This window comes from Lolium perenne, chromosome 2 (genome assembly GCF_019359855.2).
Source record: "Lolium perenne isolate Kyuss_39 chromosome 2, Kyuss_2.0, whole genome shotgun sequence".
Classification (NCBI taxonomy): Eukaryota; Viridiplantae; Streptophyta; class Magnoliopsida; order Poales; family Poaceae; genus Lolium; species Lolium perenne.
In genome coordinates, this window is record NC_067245.2 from 153,792,867 (window position 1) to 153,814,736 (window position 21,870).

At 46.5% G+C, this 21,870-nt stretch overlaps 2 protein-coding genes across 3 annotated transcripts; both read right to left on the minus strand.

Moving 5' to 3' along the window:
* Positions 1-265: 265 nt before the first annotated feature.
* On the minus strand, positions 266-1,628 carry LOC127321888 (ribonucleoside-diphosphate reductase small chain-like). Its single transcript, XM_051350846.2, has one exon. The coding sequence runs from the start codon at positions 1,461-1,463 to the stop codon at positions 450-452; it is 1,014 nt and encodes a 337-aa protein (XP_051206806.1). The 5' UTR covers positions 1,464-1,628; the 3' UTR covers positions 266-449.
* A 5,587-nt stretch (positions 1,629-7,215) lies between these two features.
* Positions 7,216-10,479, minus strand: LOC127322082 (transcription factor UNE12). Of its 2 annotated transcripts, none has more exons than XM_051351032.2 (7): positions 10,144-10,479; positions 9,962-10,048; positions 9,760-9,888; positions 9,054-9,119; positions 8,538-8,603; positions 8,373-8,441; positions 7,216-7,660 (listed from the first exon to the last, which is right to left on the minus strand). In XM_051351032.2, the coding sequence occupies exons 1-7, from the start codon at positions 10,345-10,347 to the stop codon at positions 7,430-7,432; spliced, it is 852 nt and encodes a 283-aa protein (XP_051206992.1). In that variant the 5' UTR covers positions 10,348-10,479; the 3' UTR covers positions 7,216-7,429. The 2 variants fall into 2 exon arrangements, with proteins under 2 accessions (XP_051206992.1, XP_051206991.1); XM_051351031.2 differs by having other exon boundaries at positions 8,367-8,441; positions 10,144-10,478.
* Positions 10,480-21,870: the final 11,391 nt, after the last annotated feature.

Sequence of the window (21,870 nt, forward strand, 5' to 3'; positions counted from 1 at the left end):
AAGTTGCTGTTTAAATGAGATGTGCATGCTAATAGACGGGCATCTTAATCAAAATGCTCTATCGCAACAAATTCAGTTACCACTGAACAACCCTGCATAATAGGCCATTACATTGAACGTCCTGGTAAGAAGATTGGCATAGGCATTTGACTGAGCAGTTTATGATCGACCTTGTAAGAAGATTGGCATAGGCATTTGATCGGGCACTGTATAAACGACACATGCAAACATTCCGTCGAATAGAATAATCTGACAGCGGACGAGAAAATGAATACAGAACACAGGATGTAATCAGGTATAATAGCTTGTTTCATTACATTACATATTACAGCACGAGCAAGAACCAGTAGCACAGTACTACTATAACTTATATATAACATTATTCGAATTATGCAGCACTGGTACGCGACTAAGATGGGCAACCCATGGCTAGAGAAGAAGAGGTAGATTTAGAAGTCCTCGTCAATGCTGAAGACATGATTTGTTGCGGCACCGCCGTTGAGGTTGGACATGACAGAGGCCTTCTGGTAGTCTCCGACGCGCTTCTCAAAGAAGTTGGTCTTGCCCTGCAGGGAGATGAGCTCCATCCAGTCGAAGGGGTTGGCGGCGTTGTACATCTTGGCGCAGCCGAGCGCCATGAGCAGGCGGTCTGCCACGAACTCAATGTACTGGCCCATGAGGCCGGCGTTCATGCCGACGAGGGCGCAGGGGAGCGCGTCGCAGATGAACTCCCTCTCGATGTCGACGGCGTCGGCGACGATCTCGCGGACTCGGGACTCGTCGAGCTTGCTGTTGAGGAGGCCGTAGAGGAGGCAGGCGAAGTCGCAGTGCAGGCCCTCGTCGCGCGAGATGAGCTCGTTGGAGAAGGTGAGGCCCGGCATGAGGCCGCGCTTCTTGAGCCAGAAGATGGCGCAGAAGGAGCCCGAGAAGAAGATGCCCTCGACGCATGCGAAGGCGACGAGGCGCTCGGCGAAGCGCTCGCCGCCGTCGATCCAGCGCATGGCCCAGACGGCCTTGCGGCGCACGGCGGGGACGGTGTCGACGGCGCGGAAGAGGCGGTCCTTCTCGGCGCCGTCGCGGATGTAGGTCTCGAGCAGCAGCGAGTACATCTCGGAGTGGATGTTCTCGATGGCGATCTGGAAGCCGTAGAAGGCGCGGGCCTCGGCGACCTGGACGTCGGACATGAACCTGGAGGCGAGGTTCTCGAGGACGATGCCGTCGGAGGCGGCGAAGAAGGCGAGCACGTGGGAGATGAAGTGGCGCTCGTCGGGGGAGAGCGTGCCGTCCCAGTGGCGCGCGTCGGAGGAGAGGTCCACCTCCTCCGCCGTCCAGAAGGACGCCACCGCCTTCTTGTAGAACTCCCAGATCTGCGGGTACCGGATCGGGAACATGGAGAAGCGGTCCGAGGACTCCGCCAGCAGCGGCTCCCCGGCGTCCACCATCGTCAGCGCGGCCGCCGGCATCGTCTCGCAACCGCCGGCAAGATTGATCGACTGGCGGCTTCGTTCGGGGTGGGATTTTGGGGGTGGTTGTGGCTCGGGGAATGGAGGGAGCGGGTGGATTTATGCGCGGGTGTGGGGAATTTTGGGTGGGAGATTTCGAATTGGAATTTTGGAATTGGCGGCGGCTAGGCTTGCGAAGGAGGGAGGAGCGGATAAGGGTGGCGCCGTGCGGAGGAAGAAGGGGGCGAAATTTGGATTGATTTTGCCGGGTGTTTTGGGGGAAGAATGGAGGGTTCGCGCCGCCCGTGCAACTGCGTGTCCTTGGACTTGGGCCTGTTCGGTTGTTATGCGGTCCTCTGGACTCTGAAGATGATGGTTTTGGGCCGGTGATAATGGAGGGAATGGACGGAATGTAAGATGATATATTTTTTCCTATAACGGCATAGATAAATATCTAAACTATATCTACTTCCTGCTAATTGTATGAACCCTGATTTTTTCGGTTGAAAAATATCGATGTATGTAACAAACAATTGTTCATGCATTTAAAAATTAATGTCCATGTGTCACAAAAAATATGTAACTATAAGTGGAAGAAATGTTCATATATCTGAAAAGGATGTTTATGGTGTGAAAGGAGAATATTCATTTGTTTCAAAATAAATGTTTATCTATTTAAAAAATAAATATGCATGTATGTACCCCAAAAAAGTGACAATAGATGTTCATATATATCAAAATGAATTTTAAGTTTAATATTCATGTATAAATAAAATAAAATAATAATATGAAAGTAAAAATATATTTTTCGAAACACGGTATAGATGCAGACGCTCACAAATGTGTATATACACTCACTTCTATGAACGCACGCACATCCTATCCTTATTGCACCTCCGAGAGACTAAGTCAAAGAAATTGATCTGGCAGGTCTTGAGATTGACAAAGTCACCAAATGCTCCTCACTTTCAACGGGAACTCCGTATCCCACTGAAAGAATATGTATCAAAGAAAGTAAGAATATGCAGAGTATAAGGTATGTGTGTACGTATAGGAAAAAAGTGGTCATAATATGTATGTATTGTGAGAAAAGGCAAAGTAAAAAAAAAATAGATAACAAAACTATGAATAAAACGGGAAGTGGAGAAAAGAAAAATTAAAATGTGAACATAAAAGCTTAGTAACGAAATCAATGGTTGAGAAAATAAAAAACCAAAGAGCAAACAAATAGCACATAAAATGAAAAAAATCAAAAGGAAAAAAGGTACCAAAAAATGAAATACGAAAAATAGAAAAGTAATAAGAAACAAAATCTTAAGAAGATGGAACACTGAGCATGTGACCTACCGAGATATAATCACCAAGTAATTAACCTAAATTAGACTCAACAACAACAATCAACAATTGTTGTTTATTGTTAATACTCGTGTGTTCTTAGGGCATCTCCAACGATTTGTCCCATCATGTCTTCCAATCTATTCTCTCCATTCTGGATTTGACTATGCTCTGGCGATTCTGACATGATGAGAAAAATGAAAAAATATAGGGTAGAGGGGTGACTCATGGCATATTTATAGCCGCCATTTACTTGTTATAGATCTATTTTTGGGAATTATTGCACATACTATATGATTAGCGTTAAAGGAAATTGAAATCCACTGAGCCAAGATTTTTACCGTCATTTTGCTTTTTTAAAAAAAAATGAGGTAAGGTGGTATGCCCCCTCGTCATCTGCATCAAAATAATGCACTCGACATTTATTTATATTTTATTAAATAGAGGTCCGGCGAGAACATACATCAAAAGCTATCGTGCAATACCTACAAGCCCGACAAGAGGAGAAGAACATGTCATCAGAGCCTTATGCCCTAGAAACACAAACAATGCCCCAAGCTAGGTACCATGGGCGCATCACCAAGTCCCCTGTGGCGAACCGGGGGCACACATGCGGTCTAGGAGACCCACGGCGTTCACCTCATGCACACTATGCTGAAGCTGTCACCGCATAGGAAGTCGCACCATCTTCACGGCAGATATCCACATAGTCCTGTCCAGGCGTGCCAATGAAGCCGCCACGACGCTAGACAACGCCTTCGTCTTGCGCTAGTCCTCCATGTCATGTCCGTCGTCAATTCTAGTTACACCACGTCGCTGAGACATGTTGTTGTCGGAGCGGTGGATTAAACACCACTCCACCAACAGACCCCTCTAGACATCACATGTTCCAAAATGATGCCCGCAAGAGGGAAAGCATCATCGAAAGTGAAAACATCATCTGATGCAGGAGACTCAAATCTAGGGTTCCCCTCGGAACATCTGAGCTGGAGGTGGGAGATTTGCAGTAACGACACCTTGAACAAGGTAACGACACCCACAGATGTCGCCATCGTCAGCTCTCACCACGCCGGAGCCCGACTCTCATCAGACGGCCTGCCTCGCGTCCAACCCGCGCACTTCAACCACAGCCCACAGGGGGCAAGACGTGAGAGAGGGAGCCATCTCCATGTTGTTCATCGTCGATCTTCCGGAGAGGGGCCACCATGCCGTCGTGGTGATACAACAGATGTCATAGGATGGCTTAAGTTGAGGCTGAATGTACGCTTGAGGATCCGGGTAAGGGTAAGGTTTAAGGGGAAAGGGAGACAAAACTCCGGATTGTATTACTAAACTTGGCTGAGAGCCAGAGGTTGAAGATGGTACAGGACCTAGCTCTACTTGCTGCTCAATCGATCTCCCCGCGCAGGGGTGTGCCACCTCTCCTTATATAGGGGGAGAGGTGGCTTACAAGGGAAGAAACCCTAATGACATCTTTGATGAGCTAAGCTACTTTATAAAGCTACTTTGGCCCCAGTGACACCATTTCTGACTTAATCAAAGACTGATGAGCTCGTCCGGTATCTTTAGCGTCATCTTCAGCTTTGGCGTCATGGCTTCGATTTTAGCTGAAGTTCTTCGCTCATCTTGCCCTTCGGTTCTTGATGGAATCTTTGACTGGAGTGCCGACAGGCTACAGTTGAACCTATGCCGGATCTCCGGTATCCTATGCCGGTTTTCCGGTATCTTATGCCGGTATCTTTATCTGTGAGGACCGGCTTCTTACCCTTTGTATCTCAATTTCTACTCTTGGGCACATCTCCGGCTTAGATATCACCGGTTGCCTTTTACTCCGGTATACCCCTCCTAGTATACCGGATTGTTTCATCCAACAGTGTTAAACTAAGCCATCATAATCTGGTTTATTCTTTAATCCGGTTTAGTTTATGCCGGTATCACCTTTACCGGTATACTCCTTGGGTATACCGGATTGCTCAACCCAGGCGACCTTCAAACTCCGGTATCTTATGCCGGTTTTCCGGTATTTTTATCCGTGAGGACTGGCTTCTTTGGTTAGAAACGACCATGTCTGGATTACCTGTGTAAACCGGTTTCTGGCTATCTTACTTAGCCAAGCTTGACACACTCTTGACCTACCGGGGGTCATCCCCCGACTCTCATCAGCTGGCCTGCCTCGCGTCCAATCCGCGCACTTCAACCACAGCCCACAGGGGCCAAGACGTGAGAGAGGGAGTTGTCTCCATGTTGTTCATCGTCGATCTTCCGGAGAGGGGCCACCACGTTGCCGCAAAAGAAACCACGCTATGATGCCCAATGGCACACTACGCTCAGTCCTAGGGCCCTTCGTCCGCCAACCGAGGTCGGAACTCGGTTTTCACCGGCAGTCACGCATCCCCAACTCGCAGAGTGTAGTGCCAAGACGGGCAAAGATGACGCCTTCGACAAGGTAACGACGTCGACCGATGTCGCCATCATCCGCCAAGACCGAGGTCAAGGCTCAGTTTTCACCGGCCGCCATGACACCCCGGACTAGATCACCATCGCCGGAGACCTGTGCGAGATCCCATGATCACCCACACAGGACTACCAGCCTGGCCGACCACCTCCGACGAAGAAGAAGGCCGCCTCCACCGTCGAACCCGAGGCTGCTGCCCCGGGTGTCCTCGTACCGCGGGAGAATCCCAAGGTCACCCCCTCGCACCGGTGAGAAGCGGAGGGGATGGCGCCATCCCACCACCAGCCGCCACCGGTGTGCCGCCGCCGGGAGGCAGGGGAGGCCGCAGCACAGAGGCCACCGTCGCCCCTCCATCCTCCGACCGCCGCCGCCCCGCCATCACACGGGAGGCCGAAAGTCCACCGCTGACGCCCCCCATCGGGAGGCAGGAAGCCGCCGCCGCTGCATCGAGTGGAGGACCCAGCCACCGTCCCCACCGCGCCATGAGGGAAGCCCACCGCCGCCGCCACGCCCCGCGGCCTTTGCCCGGCGGCGCCGCTGGCGGCGGCGGCGGGAGGAGCTAGGGTTTCTGGGGTGCGGGACGGGAGGGTGAGGTTGCGGGCTGGAGGGTGGGTTCAAACATGTTCATGTAAATCAATCTTGTTAGATTGAATGGCATGGGGCTACTCTTGGTGAAGTTGAACGTGCGGTTCCATTTGTAATAAGTTGAGACCTTAGGCTCCACAAGGGTCAGTGAGAAAAAACATACGAAGATCAACATTTTTTTACAACTAAAGTGTGAATACATTGTACTGTTGGCAAAGATAATACAGGAGCAGCCGCACACATGATAAAACAATGATGAATTAAACATTTGGAACATTGGACCAGCAACAACCGCACTTGCTCCAACATAAATTAGAAAAAAAAACTCACAGCAAAAACTGGTGGCAAGTGGAACAATACTCTGGCTAGATACATAAGGGCACTGGCATTTTCATTTCATGTTACAAATAGTTGTGCAGACAATTCAAATATTCTCTAAAGCAAGACTATGTTAAGGAAATCTGAGGCACCCGTGCATATAAGTGCACCATATATGCATAAGGGCACTAGCATTTTCATTTCATTGTTACAAATAATTGTGCCAAACTATTCAAATGTTCTGTAAAGCAAGACTTATGTTAAGGAAATTGAGGCACCCGTGCACCATATATGCAGCACTTTTGTCAGCTATCCAATAGTGGAATTCCTGGCAAGGTATTTTCAAGCATGTAGTAGCTATGAACAAATATAGGCAATAGCATGTAGTAATAATGTAAGAGCTGGCAATACGTCAGTAACAAGTAAGCATCACGCAAGTGCTCAAATATTCATGATAGATGGCAAATCATACCACCAAACCCAGAACAGCAAACTTGTAAAAGCCGTGTGATCGCCGGCAATGAGCAGCACAAGAACAGCTGTTACCCATAATAGAGATGGCAGCATAAATCCTGGACTCATGTCCAATCAGCACAGGATGATATATATAGTCCTTCCATCAGTGAGCCAATAATACAAGAGAGGCTAAAACTTTATATGCTGTTCTTATCAAGACTACGACTTGCAGACCAAAAAGCTAAGCACACAGGGAGCACGCTCCCACTAGCAAGCAGATTAATGCACGCTCGACCTACATTGACCAAAGCCTCCGTTTCCACTTTGGAAAAATAGACAAGAAATAGCACCACCCATTCACCATCAACATCATCTTCCATCTGAAACATTCTTTCAGATTTTGTCAACCATTTGCGCAGACTTCACACATACATCAGCCTCTTTTCATTAGTCCAACTGTCCACTACTAAAAAGGCGACCGGCTGACCCCACCACAAAGTGTATGGGTAGTGCACTACAGATCCAAAAGGAAACAAAATGAGAGCATGCCAGACTCTTTGGTAGCTCTACCCATCACTCACACTCATAGGGGCATTGAAAGACAAAGATGCATGAACAGAGCCATACCCTTGTAATCAAAGCACCTTTGAAACGAAGAAGAAGAAAAGGGAGGACACATCATATATCATATACCATGGGTACTACTTCGAGAGGAGAGGATCTTTAGGTCCTTCGCCTGCTCTCTGTTAGCAGATCAAAGTGTTCAGTATATCCTACACTTCGGATAGGTCCACGCCTAGCAATAGTAGGGGTGCATGCTAGAGTTACTGTTCCTATACTAAGAATGAGTGTTGGGTTCAGGCTTCATTGAGTGGCCGTCCTGCAGATGTTGCGTGTCGTAGATCGCCATTGCAAGCGAGATTGGCATCATGCATAGCGCTTTGGATTGGAGGAACTGCATCGCTGCCCCGATGTCTTCTTCCATCAGCTTTGCTACCTGCTTTTCCGTGCCATCAGTCGACCACTTCTCCCAAATCTGTTGTTTGCCCCCACTGTCACTTGCCTCCCCCTAGGGTGTCATTCCAGCAAGATTCAGTTTAGACCGAAAGATATGGTATGACTAATGGATGAAGATTCATAAGTACCAAAAGTCAAATATAATTATTTAAAAATGAATTTCTGCTACCTGTTGTTAATCATTTACCACTATCAGGTCACCCATGCTATGGGGTACAAAATGGTCAAACGAGTGTGTTCTATCAATCAAAGTGGATCAAGAATAAATAGCTAAACTATTTCAACTAGTCAGCCCATTAGCAAATATGAATTATTCATTAGTAGCAAGAAAGGATATACTTTTTGCTGACAGCACAAAACACCAATAGTGTATGCTGACACGTATGAATGGATAATCAAAGAAATTAAAGGGCAAGGAAAGGAAAATTAGACTGTGCGCAACATACTTTCTACTACCTCTGATCTGGTTTAATCGACGCTGGACAGTATGTAAGCGCTTTACTAGCTAGCATCACTTTGCGTTGATTAAATCTGATCGGAGCGAGTACACGGCTTGACTCTGAAAGAAGGAGCAACTAAACCTAAACCATAAAAATATAAAGATCGGAAAAGAATATCTAAAATCCTAGTGATTATTATTTTGGCATGTTTGTTGGAAGCAACAATGACAAGCCATTCATGATAGCTGGTTCATCAAATTAATTGTATAGATTCAGCGTAAGAGTACAGCATTCTACGTTTTTGACAGAGGGTGTGACCTTAACTGAGAGTGGGATATCAGCAATCAGCTGCGCAACTGCACCAGCACCGCCGAGTCTGCTCATACTCAGAACCTGGCATTATAGAACAATTATCAATATCAAATAGCTAAAAGTAGCAGATAGTTTCGGCTTGTGCTGTTTTAGACAACAGTACATAAGAAAGCATACCTTTACTTGAAGCCTAAGAAACTTCACATAATCAAGGATCTCATCTAGCATCACTGCCCTGTCAGTCTGCATTTAAGATAAGACATGTTTAAAAAAATTGTTTGAGATACAACACTAATTTTGTTAATTGACTCTCTTCATGGGTCGGCAGAACAAAACTATATCTAGTAATTACATAATCATGTGATAATACATTGTTTTCAAATTACCAGACAACAATCAACAATTCAACATGAACAAAAGTAATCCAAAGGGCAAGTATTTGTGTTATCCTAAGTAGCATCCATATATAATTAGCAAACATATTATGTACTTATGTGGGTTATAGATATGAAGATATCAGTTCTTGAGAGTCATTTTGATTAGTCGGGAGAATATTAAGGCGAACGGGGTGGAAATCTACTGTGAGGACATCATAACTCTGGACCACTTGCTGAACATCCAATTGTGGCAGGCATGTGCAGCACGCAAGTCTTAGCTTATTATGATACTCGATGCGAAAAATTGCAGGCAAACCTTGTTTGTGTTGGGGACCAATTCTTGCAAGGCCCTCATCCTTTCTGCTATTCTCTCTCTTCTTAGCTGCATTTGAACAGAGAAAGAATCAAACCAGTGCTAAGAGCCAAAGAGCTATAAGAACCGAACAATGTCTAATGAAAATATGAAATGTAGCTATAAGTAAACTGGAGGCTAACGCTTTTACAGAACAACAAGAGGCTAGCCCTCTCATATTAGTGACTACTGGGAATATATTGCAAGCACACCCTTCAGCCATATTTATTAATACCCTTTTTTTGCGAAAAGTATTATTAATTCCTTGGTTGCAATCATATCACATTCACTAGAAAACAAAGTTCCAGTTTGGTATAAGAATTGCCAAAAGCTTGTGACTTCCAATACAATGCAACATGATTGTTAAAGTATTCAGGGATGCTTAAACAACACTACACAATATACCTCCACCACATAGCCGCCCAACACGGCAACACCTAGCTATGAAAAGAACATTTTCCTTAATCCTTCCAATTCCTTGCACAGCAACACCCGATAAAGTTAAGAATGCAAGGAACTCATACGAAGGTTCTCTTATTGTGGATAGCGTTACCGTGCCAACAACCATCTCTCAAGCTTCATAAACTCGTGTGCATCAAACATGAATGTGGCTAGGTTGGTCAATTTAACTGTGCAGGCAGGTGTGAGTTGGTTAGGCATAAGAGATTACCCTCTCAGCGATACTGTGGGGATCGGTGGCCTGCCCCCGACGTGCCCGCACCTTAGGCCGGGGCGGTGGCGGCTGGTGCTGCTGTGGCGCCATGGCTCCCTCACCCAGCCTCGGCTGGGCGTGGAACACCTGAACAAACACAACGAATCAGCAACAAATCGAAGGTTAAAGCGCACACACCATTCAATTAAGTCGGATCAACCTGAGGAGGCGGCGCAGGGCGGAGGTGCGGCGCCGCGCCGGCGAACACCGGAGTGAAGAGGCCAGCGAGCTGGGCGGGGTCCCGGTCCTGCAAGAAGAAAAGAAAGTGGAGAACACCTCAGTCAATCCCCTCCCATGTCGCGCCACTGGCAACCACAAGGACAGGGTAAGTGAGCTCCTCACCGCCCGGGCGCCATCGGGTCCATCGTGGAGGCGCCTGGCGCCGGCGGAGGCCTCGGCGGCGGCGTCGAGGCTGAGGGCGAGCGGGAAGGGGTGGTGGTCCCCGGGCGCGGCAGCTGCGGCTTGGCCGGCGGGGAAGGAGGGGATGCTGAAGAAGTGGTCGAGGAAGTCGTCCTCGGGGCCAGGCGGCGGCTGCTGCCCCGCCATGGAAACGGCCGCCGGCGAGTGGGTGCCCCAGCTGTCAGGCGGCAGAAGCTTCGGGAGTGAGAGCGAGGAGTGGGGTTTGCTCGGGGAGCGTGGAGAGAGGCTTGGTTTGGCGTTTCTTTAGTAGAGGACGTACTGGACTGGCGGAAGTGACAGAGAGAAAGTAGGTAGGGCCAGGGGAGACAGAGAAAAAGACTGGGCTTCCGGGCCCTGGTCTTGTAAGGCCGACACAAGTTTGAGCCGAGTACATTCGGCAAATCCTATACGCCCACCACCCACCAGGTCGCCGCACACCACGCACGCGGTACAGCCCGGTCCAGTTAGGTGCTGGTGTTTTTTTTTTCTGTTTTTTTTTTCGTTCGTATTTCTTTGTTTCCTCTTTTTTCTGTTTCTTTTTTTAAGATTCGAAAAATGTAAAGATAATTTTTTTTTAAAATTGAAAATATACAGATTTTAAAAAGGTTAAATTCAAAAAAATAAATTTGACATTTGTAAAAAGGTGCAGATTTAAAGTTGTTCAAAATTCGGAAATTTTCAAATTCCTAAAATAGCTTTGTTTTAAAATTGTGCAAATTTAGAAAGGTGTAAATATTAAAATTTATTTTTTTTCAAAAAAATTCAAGTTCAAAACATATCTAGATCTAATAAAATATTTTGAAAATTGATTTACGAAAATAAGTACATTCTAAAAAACATTAAAGAAACAACTTAAAAAAACAAGGAGATAGTACTTGATCCTGGGCCGTGGCCCAACTAGCCGTCGCGGCCACGTAAGGGTATACGACACCACGCGACTGCCGATCAAGTCAATAGCGAGGAACATGCCAGTTCCTATATGGCAACTAGGTCGGCACGTATCGCAAGCCACACACCCCGATGTGCGGTACTGGCCGACCCACCTAGTTAGGTGTTTGTGGTGTTTTTCTATTTTCTTTTTTTCAATCCTGCCTTTTTTTTCTTTTTTGTTTATTTTCTTGCAAGATTTGAAAAATGTTAAAACAATTTCAATTTTTAAAATTTTCAATTTAAAAATTTAAAAATGTTCATTTTCGCAAAATTTTCAAAATTGAAAGAATACAAATTTGTGAAACTTTAAATTTTAAGAAATGTCAAATATGAAAAATGGTCAAATTTAAAATTGTATATATTGAAGAAAAGTTTAAATTTTGAAATTATTTAAATTTTAAGTTGTTCGTATTTAAAAATCTTACAAATTTGAAAAAAACTCTATTTTCAAAAATAATACTACTCCCTCTTATCCATATTATTTTCGCTAATGGATGTATCTATAATCAAATATGTCTAGATACATTCATATTAGTGTCAAATGTCAGAGGGAGTATTAGTTTTTAGAAACGGAAATGTAAACAAAAAAATACTAAAAAAAGAAGAAAAAAATAAGAAAAAACACATTCTGCCACATCCCACTAAATCGCCACCGGGTTGGGGGTGTGCGGCACCCGGTACACACCGACTCGGTCAGCAAATAGGGCCTCCCAAGTAGCCCCAAAATGAAAACTTTGCTGTTTTTTTAGTGCTTAGCTTTAGGCGTGACCTGCTATCTTGTTTGTATGCGTGTTTCCGTTTTTGTAAGATGTGATTAGCATTCTTGTAGTTCTGCCGTTTTGACTGCAAAGGAAAACTTCAAATAGAGGTCGAGCTATACGTAACTCTTTATTTTTGAACACTCAAAATTTGAATTTCAAAATTTTAAAAAATCCAAATCAAAATTGTAGAGATAGCCAATGATGTATACTACAATGGTGTAAAATCTCAATACAAACTATTCTATACTCTAGGCTACACAAAAATGACAAATTTTAACAAATTTTATAGTGAATAGTACACATTTCAAAACTACTAATTTTGTCAGTTTTTGTCAATTTCGTGTAGCCTAGAATACAAATCAGTTTGCATTAAGCTTCTGCACCATTTATAGCATACATCATTGGCTACTCCTAGGATTTTATTTCAGATTTTTTTAAATTTTAAAATGTAAATTTTAAATTTTTGAAAATAAATTGCTACATGTAACTTGAGCTTCAAAAAGTCACACTCGGACTGAGAGTGAATAAAGTGAACCGGGCGGCATTTGCTCCCGCGGCAACTTCAATAGCCATTGGTCCACGTTAGCACTGGGATCAGTATAGTGGCAGTGTATATCTCCTGGTAGATTGAATAATTAGTGGGTATATTATGTTGGGTCCGTATGGGAGAGTAAATTTCTGCTGTGAGGTGCATCTCCTCTCCACCTAACTCTATCTACCTAATTTCTTGTCTTCATGCCACAGCAGCCAACAACCACAGTCGATGCTCCGGCGATGTACCGATTGATCTGTGGAAAGAAGACGTTGTGGTTCGAAGAGATGATTTGTGGTGTGGAAAGATTAGCATGAAAAGCGAACTGGACTGTCAGTTCGAGCCGGGGCAGAGACATGAAGGCGACGGCGGGAGCGACACACAAAGGGGACGGGAGACACGCCGCGCGCCTCCGTTGTGTCGTCGCAGTGTGGTCGGCGGAAGAGCGTGCCCTAGGCACGGCCCTGGTCATCCACCAGCGCCGCCAGTGAGTTGCTTCATCTAGACCTCTCGGGGCAGAGCCAGGCCGTGCTTCGCCGTAGGAGGAGGTGTACGGGAGGTCTGCGGAAGCTACATCGATGGAGGAAAAGGGAGATGGGAGGGCGAGCGACATGCACCAGCCCAGCCACGAGGGGCGGCAGAAGCGGGGCAACAAGCCGCGATGGGAGGGCGTTGGCGAGATGTACCTGCTCATCACCTGCAACATGCTCGTCACCACCGGCTTCTCCACCTTCGGCTACGTCGCGTAGGGGCTCAGCGTGGTACGGCCCTAGATCATGCCCGAGAACGCCATGGATGGATGACACAGTGCTTCATAGGTGTTGCAGGGACGCCCAAAGATGGTCAACGGCGGCAACATGGTGCTGGAGATAGCGCAGCCGTCTTGTCGGCGTCTGCAGCAGGTCAACACGGTTAATGGCAGGACGTGGTGCGGTATTAGTGTCCTGATGCCTACACAACGCTACCGACGGTAGTGACATCCTCTCCTACGATAACCCAGTTCACGCTCTTCTACACGCTCAGCACTGCCGACTCCGTCTTCCAACTGCGCTGCGACCCGACACTCTTGTTGTTGTTGCTCCGGTGCAGACGACGCTGCCACTGACTGTCACTGTCACTATCTACCACAACGCGGCGACTGAGCAAGGCCGACGGCGCCGCCCCGGATCAAGACGCTCAGATGAACTCGCCAGCGTCCTTCCTTGTGCTCGTCGGGCCCACCTTTTTCACCACTGACATCCCAGCTCTTCGTCGATGTGGCTCAACGGGCGGCGCTACAGAACATCAAGGAGGGCCACTGCTGGCGCCGCCGTCTGCCGGTCGCCGCACCTCCTCGCAGACCGCTGTGCCCCAGCCACTCCCTATTCATCCATCAGCGTCGTATGCTGCTTTGTCTGCGCCCCCCGTGAGTGAGGAACATCATTTAGGGAAGCAATACACTTTGACCATGCTTTAACTTCCTTAGTCTTTTCTCTCTTCTGAGGTGGTCCTACGCCTGTATATTCATCGGTGTATTGTTGATTGCTCTCAGAAAAATTATCACTGCAGTTGCAGGACCACTTCTCACTCAGCCAATAGGAGAACAAGTTCAGGCAGGTGCAAATGCCACCAGGTTCATCTAAGAGCATCTCCACTCGTTGGCGCTCCCCACGCCCAAATCCGGACGAAACAACCACTGGATTGGACGAAATTAAGTCGTGGGGAGTACCGTATTTCCAGTCGTCCACCCGGAGTTCGGCGGACATAGTTTAAATTCAAACAAAACGCCGTCCCGCGCTACAAGTACGGTCAGTTGATCGGCAAAAGGAGCAAAAGGATCAGCCACAGATCGGCGATCGGAGGGAAATTACACGGAAACAGGCTCATCGGCAGTCCCGGCCGGTACGGCGGTGTCCGACGGACCAGTTTCCTCACACGCCGTGGCCGAAGCGGCTGCGGCAGCCGACGAGGAAGCAGCGGCAGTGGACGTCGAAGCAGCCGCAGTCGACGAGGTAGATGGTGAGGAAGCCGAGGTAGGAGCCGGCGGAGACGATGAAGGACTGGCCGGAGTGGCTCGGAGGATGTCGCGGCGGTGGCCCTGGTACCAATTCCTCGTCTCCTCGTCCATTAGTTCCATGTTGCCGCCGCCCATCAGGAACGCCAAGTCTGTGTTCCTCTTTCTTCGTCGCCGCCGTCGTCTTCAGCAGGGCGATTCGGACGCCTTGGTTGGCGAGCATCTCCCGCCACCTGCCGTCGAACTTGTCGTTCCTCCCGTCGGCGTGCGACCTCAAGTCGGCCCAGCACTTGTCGATCGACGCCTGCATCCTGTCGGCGGGATTGTCCGTCTTTTGAGCTCTTTGAGCTTCTTCTGGCCGAGTTCAGGGCGCCCTTCCGCCGCGCAAGCCGCCGGAGCGTCGGGGTTGTACTGCTCGGTCTTGCTCTTCGAGAGGGTCGTGCGGGTTTCCTTCCACTTCTCGCAGTTCTCGAGACGGGCGTAGACGTTCAGGAACTTGAACTGCAGGCCGGTGTCGTCCGTGTACATGTCCAAAGCACGGCGCAGCTGGGGAAAAAAGAGCACGGCGATACGGGTTAGCTCACGACGATGTACCTCGGTGATGCAGGGTCGACGGAGCATACCTTTTGCTCCAAGTCGTGGCCGCTGATCGGCCGTTTCTCAACCTCCTCCTGTATGTCGTGCCATTTTTTGCACGCCGTCTGCATGATCCCCCGGCCAATGGGTGGCCAGTGCCTTGTCTCCCCGGTACACGTTCATGTTCGTCTTGTTGAAGTAGGGATCGACGAGTTTGCGTTCCTCGTACGCCTGCCTCACTCGAAGCCAATATGTGTCGAACGACTGATTGGCCCCGATTATGCCGTTCGTGGACACGGTCATCCAAGCTTCGGCGAGGCACTCCTCTTCCTTCGGCGTCCATTTGATACGCGGTTCGACAGGCGGCGAGTCCTTCTTCCTCTTCTTCTTCCCCTTCGACAGGTTGGCGGCGGCTTGAGTTGGCTCTTCTTCTTCTTCGTCTTCTTCTTCGACGGCTTGGCTTCCGTCGACAACATCCTCCCGATGCTCGTTGCGCGCCGCCACAGCTGCCGTCGCCCTCGCCTTCTCTTGCGTGAAGAACCCCGGGCTCGCAGCGGCAGCGGCCATGGAGCCGGAGGTGATCATCTCGTGGATCTCCTCTTCGTTCGGCGCCGCCATCGCACCGAACGGGAGCGGCCCTCGTCGCAAGGCCGGCGAGGTGCCCTTGAACTGGCCGCCGCTGCCGACGTCAAGCTCGGGCGGCGACGGCGTGGACCTGGACGGTTGGACGTAGGCGCTCTCTTGGAACACGGCAGGCGGCGACGGCGAGTACATCGAAGGGGAGAAGGACGACGGGGAACTGGTGGTACCTTGCGTCGGCCATTGGCCGGGGAACATGCCACCGCCGCTCATGGCCATGCTGATCTTCCTCGCTTGTTCGTCCTGGGCCGCCGCCGCCCTCTTGGCGGCGGCTTTTTTCACCCTCTCCGCCCTGCCGCTTGTTTCCACCTCGCGCCGTTTCTCGTCCGCCGCCCACTCGGCGTTCGTCATGCCCGGCGGCCGCTCCTTCTTCGCCCGCGGCTTCCTCGTCGTCGCCTTCGGCGGCATTGTGGTGGACGAGAAGACGAGGAGGAGAGCGGTGGTGGACGAGAAGACGCCACTGGGAACTGGAACTGGAAGACGAGGAGAATGGACAAATTCGGCGGGAGAGAATGGGGATATGCAAGCAAATTGGAGGGAATGGGATATGCAAGCAAATTGGAGGGAAAATCGACAGGATTTGGTTTTCCTGTCGCCGACTACGCGGGTCCACACGACGTTTCGCGCCAAAATCTTTCGTCCGGAGTCCCCGAGCGCGCCCCGGGGGGCCGGGGATGGCGTGGGCTCGCCGGATGGATGAAGGGCCAAATCCGGACGAAAACGAGGAACCGGGGGCGCGACTGGGCCAATTTACGCCGTCCGGATGTAAAAATGGCTCGCCGGGGGCCTGTTCGGGGGACGAGTGGAGATGCTCTAAGAGTTTTCCCACTCGGACTGCAAAGCCTTATGTTTAAACTTTAAAGTGTGACTGCACGCGTGTGCCCAACTACCAAATCTGCAATGATGCTGTATTGCCGTGGAGAGTTTAATCAACCTCTGAATATCAGTCTGTTGTGCGCGCGGATGATGTCACGTTTCCAACACATCGTCAGGTTTGACTAGTGATCGCAGGTGACGGAGATACGGCGTTGTCCATTTCGTTTCGAGGTTGTTTCGTGGGCGCGCAGCGGCGAAGAACCGGCACCCGTGTATGACCGCGGTCGGAAAAGTGACACCGACGATTCTCATGTACAACAATTCAATTATACGACATGCGCTGCATACCGTTCGTACTTGGCTAGTTTTGGGTACTTCCTTTATGTTTCTCTAGTCCTGCCGGCCCTATTAGTTTCTTTTCAGACTCCTACAAACATGCTCTGCGTGTTGTATAACTTGGGTGAAAATCTATTATCTATGACGGCATTTTTGTACCGTTTCTTAGAGACGTTGTTTTTGGAGATGGTGGATTTATCGTGCTATATTGGTGATGTTTGGCCCGTTGTCACGATGAATAGATCACTATAGCGGGATTTTTTTCTGTAATTTTTCTTTCGTTTTTTGTTATGTGCATTCGTATTACCATTAGGACACTACGGTGTTGTAGAGGCTGGGTGTAATGATATCTTTGCGATATTAATATCCTTTGTCGAAAAAAAAAACTTGAACCTCTTGCTCTTGGTTGGGATTTCATTGTTTTTTCAAACATGTCGTGTTTTTGGCACTCCCTATTGATCTAAAAAAAAAATGTCCCATCTCAAAGAGAACTGGTTAGATGGCTACCAGAGTTTAAGCCTCACGCATTTAACACATGTGTATCTCATAAAGACATAATGTTAGGCTCCCTAAAAAAAAAGACATAATGTTAGGAGGCGGTGTTTCGAAGACATAATGTTAAGAGGCAACATTTTGCTCGATAACGAGACGTCTATGATGATTTGTTAATCTCAAGATCTAACCCGTTGTTCAGTCTTTCAGATGTGCTAATAAACATGGTTTTGTCTATGTTTGTATTTATTTATTAAAAAGGTCCTAGCAGATAGATTCTTGTCCAGATGTAAGTGGAGTCCCGACTAACTCTCACTTATAGTTCCTTTGTTATTTTTTGCAAATTCCCTAAGGTTTTGTTTGCACTGGAGATTTGTGGTGATTAATGAAGATAATTACTTAGGATATTAGGTGAAACCACTACCTTCATCTAATCCCTTTAAATCTCCAATCTCTAATTCACTAGCTATAGATAGAGTACTGGAGATTAGAAAAAATACACTAAAAATTTGTGAAAAGTGAGGATCAATTTAGTTCAATACATTGAAATCAAACATGTTTTTGAAAATAAGCGAGAACTCAAAATGTATAAGTTAGAGAACCTAGCCATCGTGTGCGTCTGTGTACCATCCAAAAAGATGAGTAAAACGAAAAAGGGCCTCCAAATATGTACCTTTGGCATCATCCTACCATAGTGTACTGATATGTATCTGTGTTTTAAAAAGAATAAAAACCAATGCTTAATCTCCCTTGGCTTATGATGGGAGATTTTAATGAAACAATGTGGCAGAGTGAACATTTCTCAGATAAAAAAAAACAAGAAGCAAATGCTAGATTTTAGGGAAGTGCTTTCTTTATGTGATTTACATGATCAGGGGTTCATAGGAGCACCCTGGACTTTTGACAACAAACAAAGTGGCAGGAGAAATATTAAAGTTCGTATAGACCGAGCTGTTGCATCACTAGAATGGTCAAATATCTATCCTTAAAGTCAACAAGTAAGTCATTTGACCTCTTCTAGATCAGACCATTGTCCTATTTTGCTTACTTTCCAGCAGAATGCTACTGTGAGATCTTTTTGTCGTCCTAGGAGGTACGAAGCTTGTTGGGAACAGGATGAATCTGTAGCTGAAGAAGTTAAAGTTGCCTGGGAAGGAGATAGGCGCCCAAGTGACCTTGGCGGTGTGGCTTCTAACTTGAACGGGGTGATGGACTGCCTACAAATATGGAGCAAGAAAAATGTAGGCTCTGTCTCAAAACATATTGAAAAACTGAGAAAAAGATTGGAAATTCTAAACATAAGGTTTCTGTGGCATGAACAAGAAAAAAATAGAAAATAGAAAGGGAGTTAGACAGTTTATTAGAACAAGAAGAAATATATTGGAGACATCGATCAAGAATTAATTGGCTAAAAGAGGGCGACAGAAATACTAAGTTCTTTCACCGCAAAGCAACCTGGAGAGCAAAGAAAAATAACATTGACCGGCTATATACTGCTGATCAACATGTTCAGCCTGAAATCATCACTGACTCTATCCAAGCTCAAATTTCCCAAGATATGAATGAAAAACTTTGCATGGGGTATTCTGATGAAGAGATTGGCAACACCCTCTTTCGGATTGGACCTCTAAAGGCCCATGGTAAGGATGGGTTCCCAACCAGATTTTTCCAACGCCATTGGGGAGTTTTCAAAGATGATATAACATATGCAGTCAAGGAAATCTTTAGGAGTGGAAACATGCCAGAAGGAATAAATGATGCGGTTATAGTGCTCATTCCAAAGAAGAAAATTCCGGTGTGCCTTCGAGACTTCAGACCCATAAGCATATGTAATGTTATTTATAAGGTAGTCTAAAAATGCATTGTTAATAGACTCAGGCCACTTCTTCAAGATATCATCGCTCCAAACCAAAGCGCTTTTGTTCCAGGAAGGCAAATTACTGATAATGCGCTCATAGCTTTTGTGTGCATCCACTCTTTACAGAAAAGTGGAGATAGAAAAGGAAAATACCGTGGATACAAGCTGGACCTTGCAAAGGCCTATGATAGGGTGGACTGAAAGTATTTGGAAGGAATCCTAGAAAGGCTGGGTTTTTCAACACAGTGGATCACCTGGGTAATGACTTGCGTCAAAACAGTCTCTTACTCGGTTCGCTTCAATTGGAAGATTCTGGAAAAATTCACACCAACTAGAGACCTCCGGCAGGGTAACCCCTTAACTCATTATCTTTTCCTTTTTGTGGTTGATGGTGTATCTAGACTTCTCCAAATAGAGATTGATAAGGGGCAGATAAGAGAACTGAAAGTTTGTCAACGAAGCCGGGAATTTCTCATCTGCTGTTTGCAGATGACAGCCTCCTTTTTTTCGAGGAAAATGTAGATCAAGAAAATAAAGTAAAGGCAGTGTTAAATAATTATGAACAAGCCACTGGGCAACTTCTCAACCCTGAGAATGCTCTTTACTGTTGGGAAATAAATGTACAGTTGTAGAAGGGCAGGAAGTGGCATCCATCCTTAATATTCAAATCATTTGGGTTCGATGAAAAATATCTTGGGCTCCCACTCCCTGATGGTTGCATGAAAGATGGAAAGTTTCAACCGGTCAAGGAGAAAATAAAAAAGAAACTCATTGACTATACTGAAAATTATTCTTCAAGCGGGGCAAAGGAGATATTGATAAAATCCGTGGTCCAATCCATGTCAACATATCCAATGAGTGTTTTCAAATTTTCAGAGGGCGTGTGCGAGGAGCTCATGAAGATGACAAGAGATTTTTGGTGGGAGACGAAAATGAAAGAAAAAAGATACAGTGGATGAGTTGGGACAAACTCACGAGAAGAAAGGGTCAAGGCGGTATGGGCTTCCGAGATTTACACTTATTCAACCAAGCCTTGTTAGCAAAGCAGACCTGGAGACTCATCGCCTTTCCTGATAGTTTATGTGTAAGGGTGTTAAAGGCTAAATATTACCCTTTTGGTGAGTTAACAGACACAACCTTCATCAAGAATCCATCGCCTTGCTGGCAAGAAATAGTACATGGCCTGAAGTTGCTGAAAAAAGGTGTGCTTTGGCGCATTGGAAATGGAAGGAATATAAGAATATGGAGGAACAACTGGCTGCCTAGAGGGGACATGAAAAGCACACCAAATATAACCAACTCAAGAATAAGAAAAGTTGCAGATCTAATAAACCAAGAGGATCTTTCTTGGAAAGAGGAAACAATGAGAAGAATTTTTATGCCACATGATGCAGATGAAATCCTTAAAACTGGGTTGCCAAATCATGAAACTGAAGACTTCATTTTCTTGGAGTCGTGAAAAGCATGGACTCTTCACTGCCCGGAGTGCCTACAATTTGGCCCTGGATATCCGTGAAAACAATCCTCCAAACTCCAGTGACAATTTAAGTGGAGATAGAAACCTTTGGAACACAATCTGGAAAACAATTGTGCCACCAAAAGTAAAAATCTTTATTGGCGACTGGCAACTAACAACTTAGCTGTTCAGGTAAATAGAAGCAGGAGAATCCCTAATGTTTTACCAACTTGTACAATATGTGGAATAGAGACGGAGACTGGATATCATCCTACAATGAATTGCACGAGGGCTAGAGATTTAAGAAAAGGACTTGCTGACCTTTGGAACCTACCACATGATAAGGAGTTGGCTTTTACTGAAAGTGATTGGGTGTTAGTGTTGCTTGATAAGCTAAATCAGGATACGAGAGGCAAGCTTATGTTCGTCTGGTGGAGGGTCTGGCATCATAGAAATAATATTATTTTCGGCGACGATAAGGCCTCTATTCAAAATTCCATTAGTTTCTTGCAGAATTATTTAACTACTCTGCAAAACTTGGGAAAAGGTAGTGTGAAATTTGACATGAAAGGAAAGGCAAAGATTGGTCAAGATAAAAGTGAAAACAAGGGTAAAAGGAGAGAAGATACAGGGAAGGACCAAACTTGGGAAAAACCTCCCGATGGATGGGTTAAATGCAATGTCGATGCAAGCTTCTTAACTGAAGATAGAAGGGATGTATGTGGAACAGTTCTGCGTGACTACAATGGTACAATTTTAACATCAGCCTGGGATGTTATTAACCACTGCCAAACCATAGAGATGGGAAAAGCTATTGCTTGCTTACAAGGGTTAAAGTTGGCTATTGCAAACTCCATTTCAAGCATAGTGATTGAAACGGATTGTGCTCCTCTACCAAACATTTTCAACGAGGTCAGCTCCAACCGTTTTAAAGTGTGTTTGATTGCAAATGAATTCAACCTATTGAGGCTTCCGGAGCGACATATAGTTATTTCAAGCATCAAGAGATCTGGTAATAAAGTTGCACATAATTTGTGCCAATTTAGTCGCAGCGTGTTGTGTGGTGGTGTTTTACGAGGTGCGGTGCTGATCTGTGCGTCGAAAGTGGCCTTGGATGATTGTAAACATTTATCTGTTACTTGATTAATACACAACACTTTAAAAAAACATCTGTGTTTTAATATTATTTTTGAATGTAGTACTAGCATAACTAACGAGGGACATTTTTTTCTTTCAATTGGATGTTGCAAGAAAATTGCGAGGCACGTGGTCCACGAGACA

What these genes read in the sequence shown, in the direction of transcription:
- LOC127322082 (XM_051351031.2), bottom strand. Translation starts at nt 10,347, where the DNA reads ATGGCGGGGCAGCAGCCGCCGCCTGGCCCCGAGGACGACTTCCTCGAC. An exon ending in GACCCGATGGCGCCCGGGCG is followed by an intron (nt 10,049 to 10,143) that starts GTGAGGAGCTCA and finishes TTCTTCTTGCAG; the next exon opens with GACCGGGACCCCGCCCAGCT. An exon ending in TTCTTAGGCTTCAAGTAAAG is followed by an intron (nt 8,442 to 8,537) that starts GTATGCTTTCTT and finishes CTATAATGCCAG; the next exon opens with GTTCTGAGTATGAGCAGACT.
- LOC127321888 (XM_051350846.2), bottom strand. Translation starts at nt 1,463, where the DNA reads ATGCCGGCGGCCGCGCTGACGATGGTGGACGCCGGGGAGCCGCTGCTG.